Genomic DNA, 25286 nt, shown 5'->3' on the forward strand with positions numbered 1-25286 from the left:
TGTAAGTTCTTTCCTTCCGTATACATCACAGGATAGACATTAACATACGTTAAATTAACATTAATTTAAAATACAGCAGTTGAAAATTTCAGATAGCTGGAGATACTTTAAAACAACATGAATAAAAATAACAGCTGGAAAACACACGACCAAACGATTTTAAGACAATGACATTTCTTCCTAACTTTCACTGATCCAATACAGATTTCAGCATCTTTTGTTTAAATTACAGACTAATTTGCAAAGTTTTTTTTTTTTTTTTAAATATACCCTTCAATAGGTAGGAGTTCTTCCAGAAAGCAGCAAATCCAGCTTGTTCTGATTCTCCCCTCTCAACGCCGTGAGTACTTTGTTATGAAAGGCATCTTGGAGTAGTATGGCACAGAGACGAGAAAAAATTGCTTATTTGCTCATGGATAGAAAAAGTTTTCCCCCTAAGCAAACAACACTTCCCATTTACTCTAAATAACATACATATATAAAGAACATAAGCATGTTTATGAGACAACGCTCCAAAACGTACCAATACAACACTGAGGTCTGTATATTGCTGGCTGTCCCTAGCCTCCAAGGGAATTCGCGCACCCAGAGAGCCAGAGTAATTAGGATCACATCTGTTTTCACTGTTGGTGTATAGGAGTGTAGAAGAAAACAGGGAAGATAACAATATCTGGTTAGTCTTAGCCCTCTTGTTTTCCAAGAAAGCTATGAAAAAAAAGCCAGAAATAAGCTCTAGAAATACTCGTACGTAAGTGGCCACCTAAACATTAACAGTGCAAAGACTGAACAGTAAAAATTCCTACTTGCAGCATACAAAGAACAACTAAAGCCTACATATTTTACAGTATCTGTACAGAGGAAAGACATATGAGGGGTGGCAGAGAAATGTTTGGGTGGAGGTAAACAGGGAATCAGAACAGGAAAATAGGAAAGACAAAAAAAGCTATAGAGGCAAACATATGCTATAACCTATTTACAGAAAAGAAAAATGAGCTGTAGCCAGGTAATGCCAGGGTGAATACAATGCAAGAACTTCAAAAGAAAAGAAATATAAAGCAAAAAAACCAAAATATTTTTGAAGTATATGTCAAAAGTTAATTTTACTATACCCTATGTGAACAAGTTTCACCCCCTTATTTTGAAGTCTTTGACAAAATTGAACAACAAATACTTTTAATGCTGATTAGTTAAAATCTAATGATTTTTCAAGCCTGAGCATATGAACTTTTACAGTAAATGCTTTCAAGATTTAACACAATTTCCTAAACAAAACAAAGCTACAAAGGAAGACTTCAATCCCCAGAGAATGAACAAGAATTTTAAGCCACCAGACCAAAATGTTTTGAAGTCTGACATTCTCCAAAAATATTAGAAATTAAGAAATTAAACATTATCAAGTCTGACAATAAAAATACATGTTGTTTTTCAACCACAGACAAATGGTTTTCTAGTTTTCTTTTCCAGAAAGACTGTTTTTATCTAAAACTGATAATCCTTCTCCACCCCCACCCCCAATCGTGTATATGGGAGGGGGACCACAAGACTGCACCCTACAGTGCAAAAATAAAGGTTACATTTGAAAAATACCTTGCGGGTTGATAGGCCCCTGCAGAAGAGGACAGTAACTCTACTGCATGTTGTCTCTGTGCTCAGGATGCTTTCCGGTACCAAGTCTCCAGCACTTAGGCCAATTTAAGGAACTGTCATCAAGGTGAATACTTGGGATTGGGTTATACTGATTGAAAAGGAGAGATAATAACAGCATGCAGGTGAGAAAGGAGGAGGAAAAAGGGAAATCATGCTACTGCCCACTTTCCTCAGCGTATTTCCTCACCAATGTAAGAAGCCATCACACAGCCATCACCTTCCTTCCTGCCTTGTGTCAAGAGTAGCATCATTTAATTTGGCTACAGTAGGCACCGCAGATTCTGATTTTTAACTGCTTTCTTTCTATTTCAATAGGAGTTATGATTATGGAACTAAATTAGCAACCTTACTGTCCTCCAACAGCCACGTGGTGGCATTTATATCAGAAAAATTTAAATCATGATCAACTCTGAAAAAAATTTTTACTGCACTGAAACAGAAATAAGCATTAATCATTACATCACAAAATGCATCTTCTTGTTTAGAATATTATGCAATAGTATAATAACCAAATCTCTGTATTAAGCAACTCTACTGTCGTAATGCAGCTTTTTGCATCATCCAGTAGTAGTGAACTTAATCTGACACCTCTTCAGGTGAGTATCAGCAGCCTGTAACTCATAGCAGTTGTTTACCTCTATCTGACCAGTCAACCTCAAGCTTCCTTGAAAACATATTTCTTCCAAGGGAAACTCTTGCTCTCTGTTAATACTTGCTCAGCAGTGCCTCATCTGTAACCAGCTAATTCCTTTTTCATGTTTTTCCTGCCCTGTCATACCTGCTGTTTATAAACAAAAATACATTTTTATCTTAATATCTGCGTTGTATCCAAGCAACTCACTCTCATCATTGCATAACAGCCTCATATCTCTACAGACATGACATTGTATTTACATGGATTTTAGAAGAATTCAAGCAGCTTTTATCCTGCCTCAGTAAAGGCTAATAAGACTAGAAAAAATACACACAGACAGGATCACTTGCACTGAAATGACGTAAATTGGGATATGCCACAAAACACAGAGTGGTGAGAAAAGAGAAGTAGGTGTGTAAGTTGTTTCAGTGTTGTTAGAAAGTCTACTGTATGCTGCACAGGAGGGTCAAACTCACAGTAGAGAAGAAAGCTTATGTAAAAGCTGAAAGAAAATAAAAAATGAGATGCACAGGAGTGACAACTTAATATCACCCATGTTTTCTCCTGGAAAACAATAATGCTCAAAAACAACTTTACTGTGAATTAAATTATCTTTATATCATATAACTATATTAAGTATTTAGCAACACTAACAATTCCACAGATTCCATAGTCTAAGAAGAAATTATCATCTCCTCTCCCTACAACAGTAATTTAAAATTAATCTATGAGGCCCTCAGAAGTGACAGTGTGGCACATTTACCAAGCACTTGTTCAGTTCAAAACCTGGTTGCTCATGTATCTAGAGCTGCCCTCTTATGTCCCAGTCATACCTAGAAAATAGCAGTCAATCAGTGTCAAAGGACAGTTATGGGTCATCATTCAAGGACCTGACATGAGATGTTTCTTAGGGCTCTACCTCAGCTACAAGACTTGTCTTCTCTTCCATGTGGATCACTCAGATGCTCATATTTCACTTCAGAATTCATAGCTAAGATCTCTACTATATGTTGTTCTCACGATACCTATAAACTTTTCTATGCACATCACATTTCAAAGAAGGTTTTCTTTTTAACATGAGCTGCCCTTTTAAATCTTCTTCTTCAGCCAAAAATTAAGGGCGACCTGAGCTTTACATTGAGTATTAGTCCCCCGACTTTTTGTTAGATCCAATGAACTGATGAAGTATATTGAAAGAAAAAAGATACTTTCCACCAAATCAAATGAAGTCCTGAAGAACATGTCCTCAATTAAAAAACTATTAGGTTTGTAAAAATCTATTAGATTTGCTCTCTGAAGAACAGAAATGCAATATACTTGCTAACCAATATTTAAGGGCACAAGCAGAGATGCACGCAATTACTCGATCTGAAGGCAGCTATAAAGCATATGGTTTTTCTGCATCCTGGAGTGACCAGCTTTCCTAGACTCCCTCAATTAAACAAACAGGTATCAAATTGGTCCTGTAATTTCCTCTAACCCATTAACCATATCTTACTGTATGTTTCTGACAGTTGTTTTTTATCTGAACTTTAGATCACAGCCACACAGTAGAAAAGATTAAACTCTACCATGCAATGGCATGATTTAAAAAAGGAATTTCACCATCAACCTAAACAATTTAATTAGTGTTTCATTATTCCTAGGAGTTATTTCTAGGTTCATACTTGCAGCAAAAATATGTTGAAAATAGTACACTGCCACAGTACAACTTCACAAAAGAAAATGCCAGCTGATACCAACTTGCCAATCTCCAAGTTTCTCCATTCTCTTCTCTAACGAAATTTAGTCTTAAACTTGCAAATTTCTAATATAAGTTTGGAGGAGGAACTTTTATGTTCTTGATAAAGGAAGAACTTTGATTTAAAAAAAGCGACCACCATATTAGCATATTTTCTCTCCCACTCCCAGAAATTATTATTCTTTTGACCAAAAGACAGTCTTGCAATATTTTTTTAACTTTTTTTTTTTTTAAGTGTTCTTCCTGAAAGAAGCAAGGCAGTAAATAGAAAGGGGTTAATTGAAACAATCCTCCAAAGCCTTCAGTGACCTTTTCACAGCTCTCAGAAGAAACATTCCATCTTTACCAGTGTCAACTTGTAAGGAGCCAGTCATTCTTCTAGAAAAATTGTTCTTCTTTAGCTGGAAATAAATCTTCTTTTCCCTACTTTTATTTTGCCACATGGTTATTTTTGCAATATATCTTTCTGAAGTCCTTTTCTTATTTTCTGAGTGGGTTCTGTCATGTTTCGTGTTTAGTCTTTTTTTCTTTTAATTTTACTCCTCCAGTGAGCCCTTCCTTGTAGTGTTTCAAGTAACATCTTGTATTTTGACAAAAACTTTCACTCACCTTGTAACACTTCTCTCTGTCCAGACCCCGTATTAGCTTGCTTAGTGTTTTGTATCAGGCCACCAATTTTACCTTGTCATTCACAAATCTGAACTTCTGATCATCCTTCAAAGACCCACTGCTGCATGTGTCACTAGTGACACCACTTCATCCTCAGTGAGTTAAATCCACAACTGGAAACAAAGCTAAAGGAGATGGGAGCCATCTGCAATATTTTTATCAATCTGCCTTGCCTAAATTATGCCTTGCTCCTCTAGGATTACAATGGGTTAAGGCAAAAGAGGTTAGGTTTAAAAAAACTCCAGTAATAGCTTTAGATGATGAAGTTATCAACACTTAAAGGCAAATGAATTAGGAAAACTGTTTTGCAATCTATTTCCTGGCACTGCCACCCTCAGCTACGCACGAGAACATCCAAGAGCACAGAGCAGCTCAGGCTTGCGAGGGGACAGACCCAGCAGGGCTCCACCTCTGAGCAGCCCCCCTTCCACCAGCCAGCTCCTGATCTCAGGTACAAGCCACATCTGAAAAGCTGCTCAGACTTTTTTTTTTTTTTTTTTTTTTTTAAGCCTGCACATTTATGCCAACTGCTGCTGGCAAGACAATTGGCTCACTGATCGAAAAGCGAATAAACCCTCCAAACCCTCTGAAGGCTAGGCTTACAATAACAGTCACCACAGTGTTGTGTGATCCTTAGATAACACAAGAGAGGTGGAGCCGGTGGAGGAGAAGGAAGGAAGCAGAGGAGGGAATGTCTGCCTATTTTTGCAGTAGTCCCAACTTGGATCACCCTGTTTTGAAACTGCACTGAATTCCCCTTTCAGTGTTGGCTGTATTTTGAAGTGGCTCAGCTGCTGCTACACGAGCAGCGGAGCCATCCTTGTAACAGGGGCAGGAATCACTACGTGGGGTCCCGCATGCCCCTACTAGACAATCAGAGCTTTAAGTAAACCCCGTAGCACTGAACATCTCCGAATCCAGCTACAGGTTTGCAGGATGTCATTCAGTCTTAATGGGCTGTTACTAAAATAGAGAGATCTTAGGACAACGGCTAGTTGTGGTCTTGGCAAACAAGTTTGGCCAGGTTTGGTTACAGGTGGCTTGAGTCCGGCAAAATGGATGGGTGTCAGCAGCAAGACTGTAGTTACACCAACGCTTTATAAAGTGAGCTCTACATATTTGGGGAAGGCAGAGAGACAAATAGGAAACTTTGGGCAGGAAGAGAAGAGAGTGAGCTGGGTTTTAGAGCAGCAGGGACAATCAAGCTGCTGTTCTCTTCTTAAATAACTACATTTTCAGAATGAGCCGAGTGAGGAGGTTCTGAACTTAAGAAATTGGTCACTCTCAGACTTTGTCTGAGACTTCAGCCTTTAAAACTTGTTAAATGAAGATATATTTTGAAGCTGTGCTAAGTCTTGGGATCTGTATTTGTAACTATGTATATCAAACATGCCTCCCAAACATAAAAGCAACCATACTAAGACAGACCAAAGGTCTATTCAACCATCTAGCCTGTCTCCAAAAGTTGCCATAAGCACATCTCCAAGGAGAATAAAAATGGGGCAAACCTGTAATACCTTCCCAGTTTCCAACTACTTTCAAGGACTTCCTGAACCAGACTTGATTTGTATGCATTCTGTTATCCTCAGTGAATTTCTCCTCCTTGAACTCCTCTAGTCATCCCCTGAACTCATGTGAAGTTCTAGTATTTACAGCAACATCTGGCAAACTCTTCCTCAGATGTGTTACTCACTGCATGAAGAACCACATCTTTTTGGTCTGAATTGGTCTCCATTAGTTTAGTTTGATGTTCCTAGTTCTTAGACAGAGAACAAACAATCCCTATACAACCAACTCCGTGCAATCCTTGATTTTATATTATACACCTCTGTCACCTCCCCCCATTTCTTTTCTAGTTCCACCTTACTCAGTCGCTCTTCATACAGAAACCATTTCATGTTTTGGATCATCCTTGCTGTTTTTTTACTGACTTTTTCCACTTTATTGTATTCTTCAAGCAATGAGGAGGACAAAATTGTACATGGTATTTAAGATATGAGCAAATCATGGATTTACTCAGTATCTTTATGTTCTGCGTTTCCCCTCTCTCTCTGCCATTATAACTCTTAACAACCAATTAGCTTTTTTTTCCCCTCCTGATGAATTAATATCTTAGAAGTTGTACAGCTTGTATTTTCAGGAAAGAGTACTTTAAACCTCCTGACAGTCTGGGAAGCAAGGAGTGGATCTTGTGGCAGCTGAACTTGTGATCCAGTTCTAATGAAGAAATACTAGAAACTTCTTAGCAATAATGCCTTTAGAAACAAACAAAAAATTGCAGGGACACTTCTGGATTGGACTTTATCCAGACTACAAAGGTATGATTCACCTATGAATTCAGTAGCTGAATTTCATAACATCAGTTCAGCACAGACTAGAAGGAAATGAACAGCTGAACTTTGTACAGTGCTGGAAAGACTTTAGATCAACTTCAAAGTGTTAGGAGCACTCAGAAAATTTTGCAGTATTTTCAAAATGCTAATTATCAAGCAGAAATTATTAGTCATTAAGGAAGCATAGCAATTCAGCACTGGGAAACAGATACAATTAAAATAAGCGGCCACAGAAGTCTGCAGCCACTGGCTGTCATTATTGATAGGAAACACGCTTAATCATAAGTAAGACCACAGCAGTTTTGCTTCATCAGTTTGAGTTTTAGCATTTAAGGAAAGAAATTTCAGGGACTTCAGAGAAAAATGGATTAAAATTAAGTGCAAACTGGAAAAAGGTTAATGTCAACCAAAAAAACACTTCTTTCAAACAATCTGACAACAAGAAAGGAAATAGAAATGTATTAAAGAATTGTTGACTCTAGCCCTGTACGTCACATTGGACCATGTTCCTCCATCCAAGTAGTATATGCTATTTATGAAGTTTTTAATACAGCAAAACAACTTTCTTAGTAAACTCGTTAGTTGTTACTAGTATCATTCATTCTAAATGATATTGAGTATAAAAACCTCTATCTTGCTTCAAAATAGATCTTCCCTGCCCCTTTTATTTATTTATTTTTACAGAAAAGTAAACTGTCAGATGAAGTATTAATCCAACTGAATTTTGTTATTTTTGAACATGCTTTTCTGACATTGTTAGAAGATGCATGTTCTTCCATTTTGGTGAAAATGAAATGGATTTGTATTAAAAGTAGTAAAACTATTATAGCCTCTGAATTCTCTCAAGCAGGCTCAAAACACATCAGCTACAAGGTCACAATTATGCACGGTACAAAGTCAGCCCACAGGAAAGTATATTTTTATCACAAACTTTAATTTTGCAAAAGAAAAGAGATTTCTGCCATTTCAAATTTATTTTTACAATCAATCTTGGTACAAAGCACTGAGTAATAAAAGAGTCAGCATTTTAAAATTCTGTTAAATGCCATTTTGCACTGTTTTTCCTTCTCTCCAAACTACTATATTTTTGTGCTTTCTACAGAGAAATTTGTTCATTCCCAGAAACTGAAATAATATATAGCTTTTAAGCTGCAGAGAAATACCATCACATAAAAAGATTTCATGATAGCCACCCAACTAGTTTTACAAGATTTGTTAATGCTTTACTAAATTTAAGGTCCTGCCCCAAAAAATAACAAAAAAATATACACACAAAATTGCTGTTTAATTCCTCCTGCATTAAAATCTGTTTTCACATAGTTATAACTTTTTAAAAACTTTTGATTCTAATGTTTGAATTTATGCTAACACATTGGAAAAAAGCTCCTTCATGTAAATACTTCTGTATATGCAAAAAATGGGAAAATAATGAAAACAGAATATTACACAAAACCCACCTGTTCTGGCAACATTGAAGAATTTTCTTTTAAAACTTCTCCACACTACAAGTACTTGTAAGTTAATTCACATGATCATAAAGTAGAAGAACACCAAAACTTAAGTGGGCAATTCTTAAATTGAACTATTCAAAGAATTTCCAGTAAGCTGAAGCTGAAGCACTCTCAGCATTTACAGATCTCAGAAACAAAGAAAAACAGTTGCCTTCCATGGTGGAGTTCTTGCTTGTACAGCACAACCCTCCATCTGCAACTAGCTGATATTTTATTTTTTAATAATAAACTACATTTTCTTGCTCTGCTTTGCATGAAGTGGCATCATTTCTTCAGACAGGAAGATGCATTTTTTTTTTTAAAGGAGGTAGGAAACACGTTCAAGGGAAGGAGGCTGTTTCAAAGGAGCAGATAACTGAAATGGGACAGGAGATGCTGCTCATAGAAGAGGCTGCAGGACTTGAGCACAGAATGGGGGGTGACAGGGACAGACCTGCAGTGAGAATCCACTGGCTGGACAATGAAGTTAGTGAAAGCAAAGAAAGCCCTCAGCTAGTAGGGGCCGTGCTACAAATTCACTCAGCCCCTCAGCAATGTGACCATACCCCAGCATGGGACCGGTGCCAAAACGGGGCTGAAACGATGAAGGATGACAAGCTATTAGCTGTATTCATTTCAGAACTATATACACACAAACTCTATGATTTACCCAAAAGTAAAAGCTTCCTTCCCTGAATCAGAAAATTTAATGTTAGAAATAAAACATATCAGATTCAGCCACAGAAACACATACACAAACATATACTCTTGCACGCTTTCTAAGAAAGCTGCTTTCTCGCTGAGGCATATGTCGGACCCAGTGTGGGCCAAATAAAAATCAAACTTTTAACCTCCGGCAATTTATTATATCATCTTCTTCCCCCAATTTTGCCTTAGTTGCAAATTTTGCTGTCAAATTTGTAAGTTATCTCAAGTTGAGATCCTGGAAACGTAATCAGGAGAGAATCTCAACTTTATGGGCCACAACAGATATAAATATTGCTCCATTCAGGTCAGGTTATTCTTCTCTGTTATATCTGGAAATCAGCTTCAATAGCTCATCTTCAAAACTCCTTGCACTCTATAAACACTGTTCTTCCAACAACTTAGATGTCCTACAAAACTAGCTTCCTCACCACTTCATTCTGTGAGTAGGAAAAAAGAAACAGGGTTATAATCCAATAATCTAATTTCTTTAAAAAGTATCTAGAGAAAGTATATAGATAAGCTCTGTCAAAGACTGAGAGAATTAAAAAAAAACAGATGACAGGCTTCAGGAATGTTGCAGATTTGATAAACTCAAGTCAATACGGAAAAACTTTCTTGTGGACAAGGGAATGCATCCTTCTTTCTTCCCTGAACATCTGTCTACATTAGGCTACACCACCAAAACAAAAACTATTTTTTTCCCCCCAAGTGAACCACCTATCTCGGAAAAATGCAGGTGTTTACCTCTACTGAACTGAAGGGCTTGTATTACATCAGTGTGCAGGGAAAATTCTCTTCACATTATGACAAGCAAGTTAGCATTTTCAGAGTGCACACAAAACAGATTATAGTGTCAAACATCTGCACAGTGTAAGAAGGTACATTACAGAAGTTAGTAATAACATAGTGTCCTGGTTATAAAAAGGGCACACAAAGCACTTCACCCCTTGAACATCAGAAAAGAACTTTCCCACTGAAAACGATACTGAAAAGTCTCCAGAATTTTTTCTTTCTCATACAATTCAAACAATCATATCTTTCATACTTGCAGGACAGATGGTCAATTAACCATTCCCTAAACTGTAATTTCAATGTCAAAACACTGAAATTGTTATACTATCATAACTTGATGATAAAATACTACCTTATATTTTCTCCAAGTCCTAGACTGGATCAGACAGCACACTCAGTACAGCAGAATTTGTGAAATCTGTGTTTACCCAGATGGCTGTTGGAAAGATACTATTGCTCTCTTTACTGCAAGAACAGCATGCTGAACATCTGAAAGTCTACAAATAGACAGTAAAAATACATGCCATACACATTTTCTCTAACCAATCATGACTTCAAATCAAGACAGACAACCTCTGGAAAATTTTGATTTTAGCACATCTTCAGTGGCCTGAAACAAGCTTCAAGAATAACTCCCAAACCACCCACAGAATTCAGTACTGAGTAAGTTTTAGCTAATACCATAACAGGCATCTAACTTCAATTGCCAGGTTTTGTTCCACAGCTAAAATAATTAGCTGAAATCACTAATTTATACCACACCTGAAAAACAAAAGTATCAAGACTGCAAATAAAATCACAAAATCAATTTCCCACACATAGACCTAACCCTGGACAATGTTTCAGACTACTAATAAAACGTAAATCTGAACTTCCTCCCCCCACCATAACAATCTCTCTACAGAAGGAAATTATTTTTAAAAAATCACCTGACAGTCATGAAGAACAGTCTTAAATGTTTATATCTTGTAACTACAGAAGATCCAGCATAAGAGAGCTAGAAAGAGAAAATGCAATGCACAAATAGCTATACACATGGCACACTTCATAACTAAAATACTATATAAAAATCATTGTCTCACTACTTGCCCTAGGAGCACCTAAAAAGACAATTTATGAATGCCATCTCTTTCTGTTGCCCCTCCAACAACTTATTAGCAAAATACACGTATTTTAAATATAGAGGAAAAAGCCTTACTCTGCTATATCAAGATATCCACAGGAAGCAGCTGCATGTAGAGGTATCCAGCCTTCATTATCTGGTTGATTAATATTTGCTCCATTTTCCACCAGAAATTTCACCATATCTACGTTATCATCTATACAAGCCTATAAGGAAAGAAAGAGTTAAAAAATAAGTTCACATTAAAGTTGTTCTTCCAATACTGTGTATTTTTAAGAAACATCTTCAGAAAAAAAGATGATTATTTTCATGTATGATAAGGAAGCATGGTTTGTTGGGATCTGACTGGAGAACAGGACAAGTTTGAGAGAAAAGCAGTAGCTATCACAGGTTTGTCAAAAAAAGTCTTAAACAAAAGAATCCAAGCAAACAAAGAGTTTAACAAAGCCCACAAATATGACTTCCTCAGATAAATTTGTTCTATTTTCAGTAAAGCCATTTAGAGTTGTCACTGTAACCTTGTTCTCCAGCTCCCTTTACAAAGCCCCCAGACCCTGCCCCATGCCAGGCCCAGCTTAGTCAGTTGAGATATTTCAGTTGCCGACAGAGAGAGAGGCAGCAGTTTTGAAACCAATACCTTAACATGGCTTTAATTATAATGCAGTTGAGACTAAGGAGTAGGGACGGGGATGCCGAGTCGCATTTTGACGACACCCTGCTGTTTTCTACTGCCGAGTATTCTATACCACCATAGATCTTTTAACAGCCTATTAATCACTGTTGTTTGTAAGCCTACTTGGGTATCAGTTCGGCACACTGCAAAGATAGGATCTTTTGTGCACACACTATATAGTGTCTATCTTAATTACCAAGCAAACAATGTTGCAGCCGCAGAACTACCACCACTCTCCAGCTCTCCATCTTGACTGGGTCCTATTTTGCCTTTCTTCCCTGCGTTTGAGTATTTTTCTCACAGGGTGCTCAGTGGGTTTTCTTGCCAACTTCCCTACTGCTGCCCTTAAAAGGGCAGAGTACAACACAGAGAAAAGTCCCTCTGCATTTCAGGACAGAGAGGACTCAAAAACAGCTAGACCCCACAAGACTGGTATTAAATTTTTAGCTTAATAAAACAACAATACCACAGAGTCCGAAGGTTGAAATAGAAACTTATATTGCCAGGCTCCTAAACCCTTCCACAGAATTATTCCTCTACTAAAATGCAAGGTACAAATTTCACTTTTTAGAATACTTCCACAGAGACTGAAAATTATACACCATTTCATTACTGCAAAGATCTCAGCTTTCCTTATTTATGCCATTGTGCCTTCCAAGAAGAATTCGGAAACTTTCCTCCCTTCTGATATTTCTATGGTCATTTCTGCAGTGCTGAGGCAACAGTTGCAATGTAAGGGAGATGTGTTGCTGCCCTGCTTAACCAGCCAACCAAAAACAGCGAGAAATTATCCCTTTCTGACTCCCTTGGCTTTCGTAAAGTATAAACTTAGGGCTTGGTTTAGCATGCAACACAACTGTTTTAACAATGAGCCCAATCCTGACTTGTTCATCCATAAACTCTCAGTGGTACTGCAACCAGTCCTGAAGCACACTGCTCACATTATTTGTTTTCCAATTAAAAACAAAAACACAAGCTTTTGAGTGAGAATGTTAATAAACCTAAGTCATCTTCCTACCTTTTCAGGTATTCTTGATAACTGCCTTTTTACAGGACATTTTTTAATTACATAATTAACTTTTTAGTCCTATCTTTCTCTCAAATCAAAAGATAATTATTTTAATAATTTGATTTATTAACATACTCCAACAAAGACTGTCAGTTGCTCAAGCATATGACCTTCAATGCTTTCAATGTATCCGTGTACAATGCTTATATGATAGTAAAACATTCTTCAGGAAACGAACTGCCTCTCTTTGCAAGTCATTTTTGTTACTCAAGCAAAAAGTAAGTAATCGCATGATGTCATAACTCAGTTCAAGATGAAAAGAAATTCAAGAAACAAGAGATACTTGCACTTAACAGAAACATTAACTTTTATTTTTTTTATTATTTTCTTTAAACACATGCAGCATATCTAGTCTTTCCAGCAAAATTCCAATTTGCCTGACCATTGATATGCTATGTATATCATATCTGCCAATTTATTATAAGGAAAATAAATTTATATGTGAGTTAGAAAACTTAAGTTTTCTGAGCATTTTTAAATACAGTCTTTTTAATGCTACTCTTCAATATGCTGCATACTCAGGTATGTTGCAGTCCTCCAAAATGCATAACCTGTGAACACCGGTATCTTAAAATTGATTAGCAACATTTAAAAAAGAAAAAAAAGAAAGAAAAAAAAAAAAGGCCAGACCATGTGGTTGTGACACAAACCATCTACAGAGCAAACCTTGCCCATTTTTCAAGTATACATAAGAAAAAATTGGCAAGATATAGTCATAAAAATACTGTTGCTAAGTGAATCAAAAGCTTATATATGCAGCACATAAAAAGACATATGACTAAGTGGCTAAAAATATTTGACCAAATTTGGGCAGTTTATTGTGCCATATATGGCTAGAATCAGGAGAGCTCAAATACATTTCTAACGTATTATCAGAGATTATCTTTGCTTCTCATGAGTGTGCAATCAGCATGAATATATACATTAAGACAATATACAAATAACTGCCATTTACTTGTAGATGCAAATGGGAAAGTACTGGCAATGGTGATCAAACTTGAGAGATTTAAGTACATTCATCATAACCAATTATACATTCTGAGCAATTGTTACAGAAATTTTATTAAAGGACAACAGGAGGCAGAGAAGCTGAAACTGATAAAATGGAAGACTTACAGTTTAACAACGTATCGCCTTCGAGCTTCTTTACACAAAGATTATTTTAAAATTGTCAGGTACAAGGCTTAACTTTTTTGGAGGTCACAGAGGGTTTCGTATAAAAAAGTATCAGCTATCTTAAGGTGAAGAAAAGGAAATGCAATTGATCCTGTTGCTGAAGGACATTTATATAATATGTCCTATTTCCCCTTGCCCCCTTTTTGCCTTTAGCATCACAGGTGATTTGATCGACCCTGCCACTCTCACCACTCATCGTATAAAAGACCTTTGATTATCAGCAAGCACCTTAAGTCAGAAAGCCAAGAAACAAACACTATAAGAGAAATTTTATCTTGTTGTTTCTCCATTTCTCCTCTCATTATCATTGTGTTATCTTCCTATTCACTTCTAAAAGCAATATTTATCAAGTGCCAGAAGCGTCTCTATTGTTGGAGACTGACAACTTAGCCCCAAAAGGAAACCGTTTCACATTTGCATGATAAACTTAAAGAAACAGCCTCCAAAAAGTCTGTCCTAAAGCTCAGTATGTTGTACTCTGAAAATTATGACACAGGAAAACACAATATACATGCAATACGTAAACAACAAGAGTTACTTACAAGTCCGCTAATATCATAGTGAATTTGAAAGAAATTTCCACGCACATGTCCGTCACAGTCTCCCCGCAGGACAGGAGCAGGCCCTCCTCCACCCCCAGGCCCACTACAGCCCCTTCGGTACCAGCCCCTGTTCTGTGCTTTCCTCCCCTGCCCCAGCCTCTCCCCTGGGATCCTGGGCTCCCACCTGCGGCCTCAGTTCCCACTTGGGCAAGTGACAGGTCACCTCGAGGCTCTGTCCCAGTGCCGCCGCACCACCAAATTAGCGGAGGTCGCACACCAGCCAGCTCGCGGGGCATGCAGAACACAGCGGGAGCCTGCGCCGAAGCCGCTTCTTCTGCCAAACCCCTGGTTTGTGTCTCCCAGCCCAGCGCCCGGTTTCCACAGAACCAGAGCATTTCTGAGGCATCCGCTACCCTGCCAAATTGACAGAAATTAGCCAGCAGGCCCACAACCGAACAACAGCTGGACAGTGCAATCATATAAATAGTTTAGTTAAGAAACTAATTTAGAAACTAGGACAATTAGTCATAAAAGAACCAAAACAAAGCAAGGATGATAATACAAAGCCTGGTTACCTTTTCCGATACAAGCAGACTTTAAATCTCAAAGGAAAAGTATCAAGGTCCAAAAAATAAAGCTGCTTTCTATTTGTACAGCAATCCAAAATGTGGGCTGCAAAGAACAGCAAAGAGCAACAGCACACTGCTCCCCCACAAACCCTAGCTAAGCCCCAACTTGGTCTGGAAAGAAAATGACTACATTTAGTGAAACAAAATTTTAAAATTTTCCCCAGAAATACTTTCTGATCACTCAATAAGAATAGGCAGAACATGCTAAATCTTTAACTGTATTCAACATGACTTTATATCCCAGTGTAAGTGGTATGTGTTCTAGCTGGCTCTGTCACCACTATCAGGTGTTAAGTACATAGGTGAAGGGCGGACTTGAGTTAGTAAGAAACCTTAAAAATAGATAGCTTTAAAACAGCTATCTAGAGTGCTCGGTCCCTCAGTGAGTAACCACCTAAAGAATTCAGTAGACAGTACTCCTCCCCAAAAGACAAGAAAAACAAGTCTATATTAAAAAAGTGTATCAGAAGCCTTGTAGGGAAATGGACAAGCAATCAGTTAAACAGACTACTGCCTCATATACATGGAGCAAAACTATACCGTATACATCTCATTTGAGCTACAATGCTTTTTTCTTCAATAACGACATCTAATGAGGTTTCAAGGTTTGATTTTTTTTTTAAATCAGTATTTTCTAGAGAAAGATTAAAAAGCTACGTTTTACTGTCACCAGATCAGTAACCTTACTATTCCATAAATTAGTATTTTTTGCTTCTAATAGAAGAAAATAAACTTTACAGGTTTAACCTCTGTCACCACATTTCATTTTTATTTTCAGTACACAGAGTAGTCAAAAACTATAACACAGAGTAATATATTACTCTTAAAGGGACGAAACAAGCCAACCGTGAGCTAGTACATTACTTTTATATTAAAAAAAATTCCCACTATATCACATTTAGACATCCTATCTCTGCCATGTTCTCTCATTGATGCAGTTCCCTCAGTAGTCTACCAGAAATAATCTTAGCGCAAAACTATAAGACTGGAAATACTGATACCCAAGTTTAATCCAACTGAATCAAATTGTCATATGGAAAAATTCACTCCTTTTTTGCTTAATTCTTAGAATAAATACTAAATGTCATCTATTACCTACAGACTAGAAGGCAAGGAATAGATGTTACTGTCAGCAAGATTTTTTACCCTCTCCAGAAGAAATCTGTGTGCTCAACTCATAATGGTAACAAAACAGCTAAATCCTAATTAAAACATCAGAATTATCATACTGACATGCAAAAACAAGTCAAACAAACTGTTGGCTCTCCCTGTTTACTTCAACTTCCACTAATAAGGCAAGAACAAATTTTCCTGTAATGACAATTCTTGTGGAAATGGAGGAAACAGAGGAAAGGAGAATGATCTCATACAGCGGCCTATAGACTAGTTCATCCCTTCCTTTGATTTATCTAGTGAAACAAGTCCAGCGTGTCCAGTGGAACTAAGCAGAGCATTAACATCTTTGTACACACAATACAAAATCTTCAATACTTGAATGGACTTTGCATTCCTACTTCAGATTATTTCAAGTTGTTTTCTATGGACGATAGAATTCCACCTCTTCAGCAGAAGCCACTTTCAAATTTACATCAAGATAGCAAAATGGAATTAAATTCAGTAACAAGGATATTCACTCTTCAGTTATTCCTGTACCTAACGTAACCTCATCCATATCATTTCATGCAGAAACATCAAGGCCAGAAATAGAAGAACAGCTGCCCAAATAACTTTTGGAAAAAGATGAACAAAAATCAGTCACCTACTACTACTCCCAGTTGCTGAAAGGTAAAAGAACACAGGGCCAAATACTCAAGCACATAAAATCAACTTGGATGGAGGCCTTTCCAAAATAAAGCATTCTCTCATAAAGTGCTTTTCGTGCTAACCTCACGTGATAGCATTATCAGGTAAAAGGACATTTCTTAAAATATTTCTTAGAAGAGCATCACCTCCTGGAGCAAAACTAAAAATGAAGATTAAGAGTAACCGAGAATTAAATTAAGGGAAAGTATCCATATCTAGCAGCAGAGCTGGCTGAAAGACATTCCTACCCTCTTTTCACCCTCAATTATTTGTTCCCTCTGCCACCACATGCCATGCTTACAGCTATGCCAACATTCTTTGCTGAACTGCATCTAAAGTGGATCAGAAACACAATTAGAATTTATAATAAAATAGGAAAGAGGACAGCAATAAACTATTATCTTGATAGGATCAGAGCAGACTATTTTGGTTTTGTTTTATTAAAACACTTTTTATGTTCAGGAGAAGCCATGTTCTGAAATTCACCTTCATGTCCTATTTCCACTATCAGAGAAACAAAATTTTGTTCTATTGTGAAATTTCACCCACTGGAAACCTTGTGTTAAAGTTTGTTTCAAACCAGCATTTTTCAAAGACAACACATTTCTAAATTTTCCACCACTTCTACCACTCTTGCTTTTAAATCTACTACACATTTTAGCCTACTTTCTCTTTGACACAGACTTCCTAAGGAAATCACATTACTCACTGTGTCTATCTGGCTGCCCTTCCTCCCTCAGCAATTTCAATTGCATCTGAAGAAAGGAACAGACGTTGCAGAGAATTAAATCCTCTCCCTTTCATGAAAATTGTCAGGTGGTTTAAGGATGAGACCCCTGAGTTAATGCTGCCACAGAGGCACTTCCGTGTGAACCCAGCAGTTATTGGTTCTCCCTGGGCCTTCTTGCTGGCCTGCCAACAAGCTCAGCATAGCCAGGTAAGTACCCCTACTGGAAAACCAGCCTCAGTCTGCGATGCTTTTTGCCATCATGTGGGAAGGTTTTTATTAAGACAGAGGAAATTAGCCTTCACTAGGTACACTATTTATGAACCATCTCTTGCTCATCTACTGCATTTATCTTCACTCTCCTTGGGGGGGAAGAGACTTACATATTGTAACTTTTAATTGTATATATATATATTTTTAAACAAACCACTAATGGAGAAGGTGGAATTTGGTCAAAAGATCCAAAGCAAGCTTGAGCAAGTTCTCCACATTTAGTAGGTCACATATTTATGCTTACCATTAAGAATGCAGCAAAAACAGGTCAAATGGCAGTAAGATATATAAAATGAAATCAAGCCGTATCTAACTTCCAAACTACAGATTCCAGTTATTCTGGTAGATACTGCCACTGGACCTAAGGAGGAATACCTTTTCTGCACCTTAAATGTGTTTGTGGGTTATTAATTCAATTTTTTCATACAAAGCATAACATCTTAAGCATCCAATATTAGTAATAATCGTGTACTAAGGCTCACTGAATATTTGGGAACACTTCCAGAATAATGGATAATAAGAATGACTTACAAATTAGGTAATAAAACATCACCCCTTGTTGCATTTATTTATTCTTTAAGGAATCACTAGAAAAGCATGTATTTTACTTCTCTCAAGTTTTCTTTTTCATATAGCACATAGGGTGGAAAAGGTACTGTTAATGTTCACATTTATTGCAAGAAACAGGACAGTCTGGGTGCTGAAACAGAACTTCAGGCATTAATCCAATATTAAGCACGACCAATGTTGCTTAATTATGAAATTAAATAGTCTTTCCAGTGTTCATATAGCTAAACCCCAAGTCAGAGATTATATTTTTCAATGAGTTGAGAAAACACGGAGTATCTCAGCAAACTGACACAGTATAGTCCCAGGATTTTACTAAAGACTAATTTATTTTTTCAAGAGCATGTTTACTAATGAAATGGAGTATCTTACCTTGGAAGTATACTTGATAAACTATTGATACTAATTTTTTGCTATACTAGCCTTATTTTTCATAACTTGTTTGTAAACATTGCATGTATGATGCAATCTACTATTTTCAATTAATAACAGCTTACTATTTAAAATCCTGGAGAGTTGGCTCATACAAGATTATTAAAATGATAGGTGCCATATTAAATAAACTCATGAACAAACCATTTCAAAAGCAACTCCGTGCTCTGGAAGTTCTGGCAGTTCAAAGTTTATTGTTTATATTTCTCTCTCTCTAGCATATGAGTCAGTTTTAGAGCAAAATGAGGTTCCTTGTAGAAACTATACTGCAAAAGCAGGTGGACAAGCTACTCTCTCCTTAACAGAAAACACCACTTGCAGCTGATGCAATCTTTCATGTCCATTCAAGTCTTATGGGGAAGGCATACAGAGACTATTGAAACAAAGCACCCGTTAACCATCTTTACCTCGTTCAAATGCTGTATAACTGTTCAACATCGACAAAGACAGACAAATCAACCCAGAACTCCAACTTCAAAAGAGGTGGACAAACCAGCAGCTACACAAAACTGATAATTGTTTAGCTCAAATTTGTTAAGAATATAATGTCCATACTGACTACAATTTTGCCTCATCTTAGGTGTTACGCTTAAATATTTAATAAATTACATGCAGTTAGGTTTTTCTAGTTTGTAATACAAAGTTACAGTTAAAACTATAAATTTAAGGGTACAATTCATGACAAACACTAAAATCTATGGTTGTTATTAAAATCATCTACATGTTATAAAACTAATTTCATAGGGATTTCCCACTATTTAAACCCTAATGGATTCTTAATTATGGCTCTTAATCATGACTGTAATTAAATATATATATTTAGGTCTTTCTGATGCATTTCCAGTAAAAGATACCATTATTCTTGTCCATTTAAACTTCCACTAAGATGAATAACTGGAAAAAGAGTTAGGCCTAACATAGTATTTACTATAATCAGATATTACTATTCCTGCCAGGAATCACAGTAATGGATCAAAACTCACTCCAACAGACATTATATAGACACAACAATAAAATCCAATAGCAGCCTTCCTATTTTCTTGGGAAAAAAATAAAAAAACAAAAAACAAACCCAATCTACTAAATATTACCTGGAAGTCTAGTTTCAAACAAGTATTTGTTTTCTTGTTTAGCTGTCTGCAAACCTATTCTCAAGAACATTTAAGCTTCCCACCTTTACCCTAACAAGCAGAAGAGTAAGAGATTATTTCTTAATTAAACCCAGCATTCTAGAAGTTTAGTATTAAGCTTTACTGACATCCTTATATTTCAAGCCAAAGAAAAATCTCAAGACAACCCTACCAAAAACAAGAACAAACCTGGAAACACGAGATGCCATGGAACACAATGCAAGCCCCTGCAGAATTATTTTACAGAAAAGAGATCAAATGCAGCTTTCAGATCAAACAGCATTCAAAGACTAAAATACTGATCCTGGAACAGATCTATCTGACTGACTTCACTTTCCTCTCCTGGCTCACTATATTGAAATGGATCTGGTGAAGATGCTGGAGAAAGGATGCTACAAAGCAACCTTCGCCTAAACTTCACGCAAACCAGCACACTCTTGAAATGCATACTATGCAGCACATGAGGAACAACCTGCTTCTGAATTCTACTGTACCTTCAGGTTTCCTTCAAATCAAACACAAAAAGAGTACATTCTGTGGAAAACACAGCTTGCTTTTAAAGGTAGGTACAAATTTCTGAGTTAGCTTTATAATCACACTGCAGGCTAAAGAACATGAGTTTAATCAAAAGAAATGAGAACTGAAGACCAGACCAATAATACGGCACTACAACTATACTAAGACAGATGTACAAATCCAAAAGCTGTCTGGATCCCTCAGGGCTTAGGTAGGTGTATATATATATATATATATATATACACACACACATACACACACACACACAAATGAGATATGAGAGATGCGTGTTTTAGCTAGACGTGGTTGAAATCTATGCCATTTGTCCAGCAGCACCAATTCTAGGAGTATTGGAATTTGTGAGTTAAAACCACAACTGAATTTCAGACTTGTTTTAAAAATGGCTTTACCACTCTTTTAGCCTGTGTCTTAGCAGTGTGAGTTCTCAGACAATTTCAAGCATCTTGGCTGATGCACTTTCCTGAGTATGACATGGACGTACAATGCTGCACCTGCACCTCCTGATAGGTATGGGAGCAGTCTTCAGTTTAAAAAAATGGTTCTTAGATTAGAATAAAAATTTCATACAGTAAAATGCAGCTACCTTTTTATTAAGCATTTATTATAATTTTGACACATACTGATTAGTTTTCATGATAACAATCTGGTAACACAATCTGTAAATATTAAATTCGAGGAGAAGGCTGAGTCATGTATGTATTTATGTCCCAGCAAAATTTAAGAATATGCAATCATATTTCGAAATTTTAAATTCTCTGCTCAGTAAACATAATCTTATTTTAGAATACAGGCAACTAAACAACTTTGAGCCACAGCGGCTTTTCAGTTTAAAGCATCTAATATTTTGATATCCTCTAATACAATTTCTTAGCCAAACTGATCACCTGCTAAAACAAAAATTCATCATCATCAAAAAAAACCTTAGTAGAAGAATCTGCTTATGTAAATCAGGTTTGTTTATTTTTACATTCCTTGGATTTAATTTAAGCCACATGTGCCAAGCCTCCCTTTTTCCCCCTGCTCCTAGCTTTTACTTCTCTACAGCTGGTAATTCTTCACAAGGGAAAACTGCCCTTCCTTGGAATAAAGGAGAAGAAGAAAGCAAAACCAACTACACTTATCAGAGCCTCACTACAAACTGTTAAGGGCTACATTAGTGATCTACTAGTCAACTGACATCTTAATCTTCTGCTTTATCAGGGCCTAGGTCAAGCTTTCATTGCTTTCTAATTTTAGCCAACTGAAGTAGCAAAGCTGAATAGAATGAAAGTAGTAACATAAAATAAGAGTAATGATAACCTTTTATCTCACCACTGATTGCAAGTTATCACAGTGAGGGAAAACCAAGAAACTGGGGGGGGGGGGGGGGGGAAGCATGATTAGACGTTCATTGGGCACCCTAACTAACCAAGACGGACCTTCTGTGAGCTCACTTTCGTACCTCACATTAAGCACAGTAAAAGCACTTTTAACAGAAGAATCCAAAATTTAAGGTACAAAAGGATTAAAGACAAACAGATGCCCAAATTTGCAAATAGACAACTAGGAGTATCTCCTCCTGTCACGTGCAGTTTTATCCTTCTCATTATACAATATACTACAAGTAAAAGCATATTTTTAATAAACTGACTAGGTTGGTATTGTTCTGGAGTTTTTTTCCCTGAATACAGGATCTATACAAATAAGCTAATTTGAATAACTTATTTTAACATAATAAAACAAGTGTATGTAAGTTATTAATGACATTTCCATTATATAAATATACATTATATATTAAAAAAGGAAAAAATTATAATTTGTACCTCAATGGAAACAGATTAAATTAGAAGTGCATAAAACTGTCATTTTGAACTGCTTAAACTTTATATATTTACCACATTTAAGATAATTTGATTAATTTTATCAAAACTAACTTGCATGTAAATCCAATTAAACAAAGGTAGTACTACATTTAAAAAAAGGAAACTAGCTAATTGTCTCTCAGCAACATACAATTTTATATTTTTGATGAAAGGATGTAGTCCCACCTCTACTTAGCTTTTCATCTCCTAGCCTAGGAAAACAATCTCTCCCTAACATAAATCCCAGTAAGTTTCTCAATTTATGATCAAACTTTTAAATCACTGAATTGACTGAATAAACTGAAAGGCATTTTCAGCTCTTCAAAAACACTATGAAATCTCAAAGCTGACTTCGGTTCTACATCTGTAGATTCCAAGTGAAAGCAGAGTATTCTGACATTCTTCCCTAAAATTTTAGCAGCAAACCAAGGATTAAACAACCTATTAAATGACAGAGTTTTAGTGAAATTATCCAAAAGTATACTAGACAAAGTTGCTACAGTAGATGTTAATGTCAAACAGTTGCTCTTTCTTAAAACTGTATTTTTAATACAGATTTTGTCTATTCGGACAGTAACAAGATGACAAGCCTCCAACTTCTACTACCCTCAACATTATCAGGTAACATTCTTTGCCATTTGCATCAAAAAACAGTAACTCAATGCTAGTCAAGGTCAGTCCTAATTCTGAAGCATGACAGTACAAACATGTTGATAAACCTCCACAACTCTCTTAGCATTTTGAAGGCCTAAAGCCTGCACAACACGTTTTACACCCATCAGCAATGCACACAAATTTTAACTTCACATTTCAACAAAAGCCTCAAGAAGCAGCTATTCAATGCAGTCTTTTAGAACACACTGGCTGTGGGACGTGCATATATGCATAATTACATTTTTTAAAAACTAAATTTACTTCTGGCTACCCAAACTCAGAATTTCAGTGTAAATTTTAAAGAAACTAGGACCTGTTTGCTACTTTGTTCTGTTGAAAGATGGAAGGAAATACTCAGGGGAGCACAAGGAGGTAGAGACAGTGCCGAAAAATTCAGTGTCAGGTAATTTCCATGTGATTTTTTTTTTTTTTTAATATATTCCACATCGTGGACAGACACACAGCATCACTTTGAACATCCTGTCCAAAGCCTTTTTTCCTCATTTAATCTGCAGAAAGAAATGTCATTGCTATCTCCAAAAAGGTAAGGTACTTGCAACAGACAAAGATCACCAAAATTCAAGTAAAATCTTGGTGAGGATAAGATCAACACAAGCTACACCTAAAGCCAAAATTCAAGTCAGATTAGGCGCTGCAGGAATCTCTTCGAAGTTAAATAAGGGCATACTCACACTGCACCTTAGCTAAATTTGCTAAACAATCTAAAATAACTTACATGAAATATATTACAATGTTAATATAGTTAAAAATTTTTGAATAAACAAAGAGAAGATTATCAAATGTATTATAAGTCCCTGTCAAGTAAAAAAAAAACAACAACAACAAAAAAGTCTATTCAACACGAAACTCCGTTTCTCTCAAAGGCCACCTATGCAGCTCTTCATCTACACAGATATGTCTCTCAACTTCTAAAAAAGGCATTTTTGCCACAGTGTAACTCAATACTCTATTTTCAATAGGCTACCCACATCATGCAACTTACTGAGCAAATCCTCACTGGTTGGAACAAAGGAAAGATGAAACTCTGCATTCACTTTTGTATGCTTGCTGCCAGGCAGGAGTCTCATCTCTACCTCCATCTAGCATCCTTGAACTGTATCCAATTTTTCAATTGGCAGAAGAAACTAACCATAGGTACTTCTAACAGATCTAACAATTTATCTCCAGCCACAAACATAACATCCAACTGAGACTTTGTCAACTTTCTCCCAAAAAAGCAGAACAGAAGCACCAACTTTGGCATCTGACTCCCTCTGACATATCTAAACAGGAAATACTTTGGTACAGTTGTCCTATTAAAAAATCATTATGACAGATTAATGAACAAACTGCAAGTAATCACCAGTTCCTAGGAAACCACTTACATCCCAATTACGTTAAAATACAGACAGGAAGACAACAGCAAATGAGAAAAATAAGCTAGATTTCTATTGACCCATCCAAATTACATACTGTCATACATATGCATACATAACATTTCAAGAGAGGCAATTTTCAAGCCTTTTATTTAATTATTATTATTATTTTTTATTTTTTAAAAAAAGAGAAGAGTATCACATGGACCAGAAGCCTTTATTCCACAAGACAGGAGAATCTGACTAGAAAGTAACCATAGTACAGATTTAAAGCAAATCAATGGCAGCAATTAAAAATAAAGTATTTTACAAATAAAAAAGGGAACATGGGTATAAATCAATAAAATAAGTAACAGAGCAGAAACTTGGTAAGGGAAGCTGCAAACATCGAAAAAAAAACCCACACCTCTGACAGGCATTTCTTAAGTATATTTAGAACAGGGAAAAAACTGGCAGTGATATAGGGAATATATATGAATAACGTAGGGAGAGAGAACTGGTCAAATACCTCTACTTTGTGTTTTGAAAGAAGCAAAAAGTTGTATCTGTATTGCATAATGAGGATTATATACCTGCCAATCTACTAGTAATAAAGAAAAACACTAAATACCCACAGATAAATATTTAACTCAATAGACCTTAGTAATCTGAATCACAAGTATGCTCAGGCAGCTCTCTAGCCACTATGCAAAAACTTAAGGCAGCTTCAAGTCTGCTGAT

The 25286-nt window shown here is 36.5% G+C and overlaps 1 protein-coding gene across 11 annotated transcripts in view; it reads right to left on the reverse strand.

The window, feature by feature from the left end:
- Positions 1–25286, reverse strand: part of PPP1R12A (protein phosphatase 1 regulatory subunit 12A) — a 128656-nt gene that overhangs the window by 71113 nt on the left and 32257 nt on the right. For 7 of the 11 annotated variants that reach the window (XR_003252553.1, XM_026060187.1, XM_026060185.1 and 4 more), the window contains exon 2: positions 11213–11343. The exons of 1 other annotated variant lie outside the window; for it this stretch is intronic. Coding sequence is in view for 7 of the 10 variants with exons in the window: in XM_026060187.1 (XP_025915972.1) it covers positions 11213–11343 (131 nt within the window). In the remaining 3 variants the exon portion in view is untranslated. Of the gene's footprint in view, positions 1–523; positions 624–1587; positions 1675–11212; positions 11344–14781; positions 14870–25286 lie in introns of those variants that run through there. 3 more of the 11 variants (XM_026060188.1, XM_026060191.1, XM_026060192.1) reach the window with 3 other exon arrangements.

Source organism: Apteryx rowi, unplaced genomic scaffold, assembly GCF_003343035.1.
Source record: "Apteryx rowi isolate R43461 unplaced genomic scaffold, aptRow1 scaffold_166, whole genome shotgun sequence".
NCBI lineage: Eukaryota > Metazoa > Chordata > Aves > Apterygiformes > Apterygidae > Apteryx > Apteryx rowi.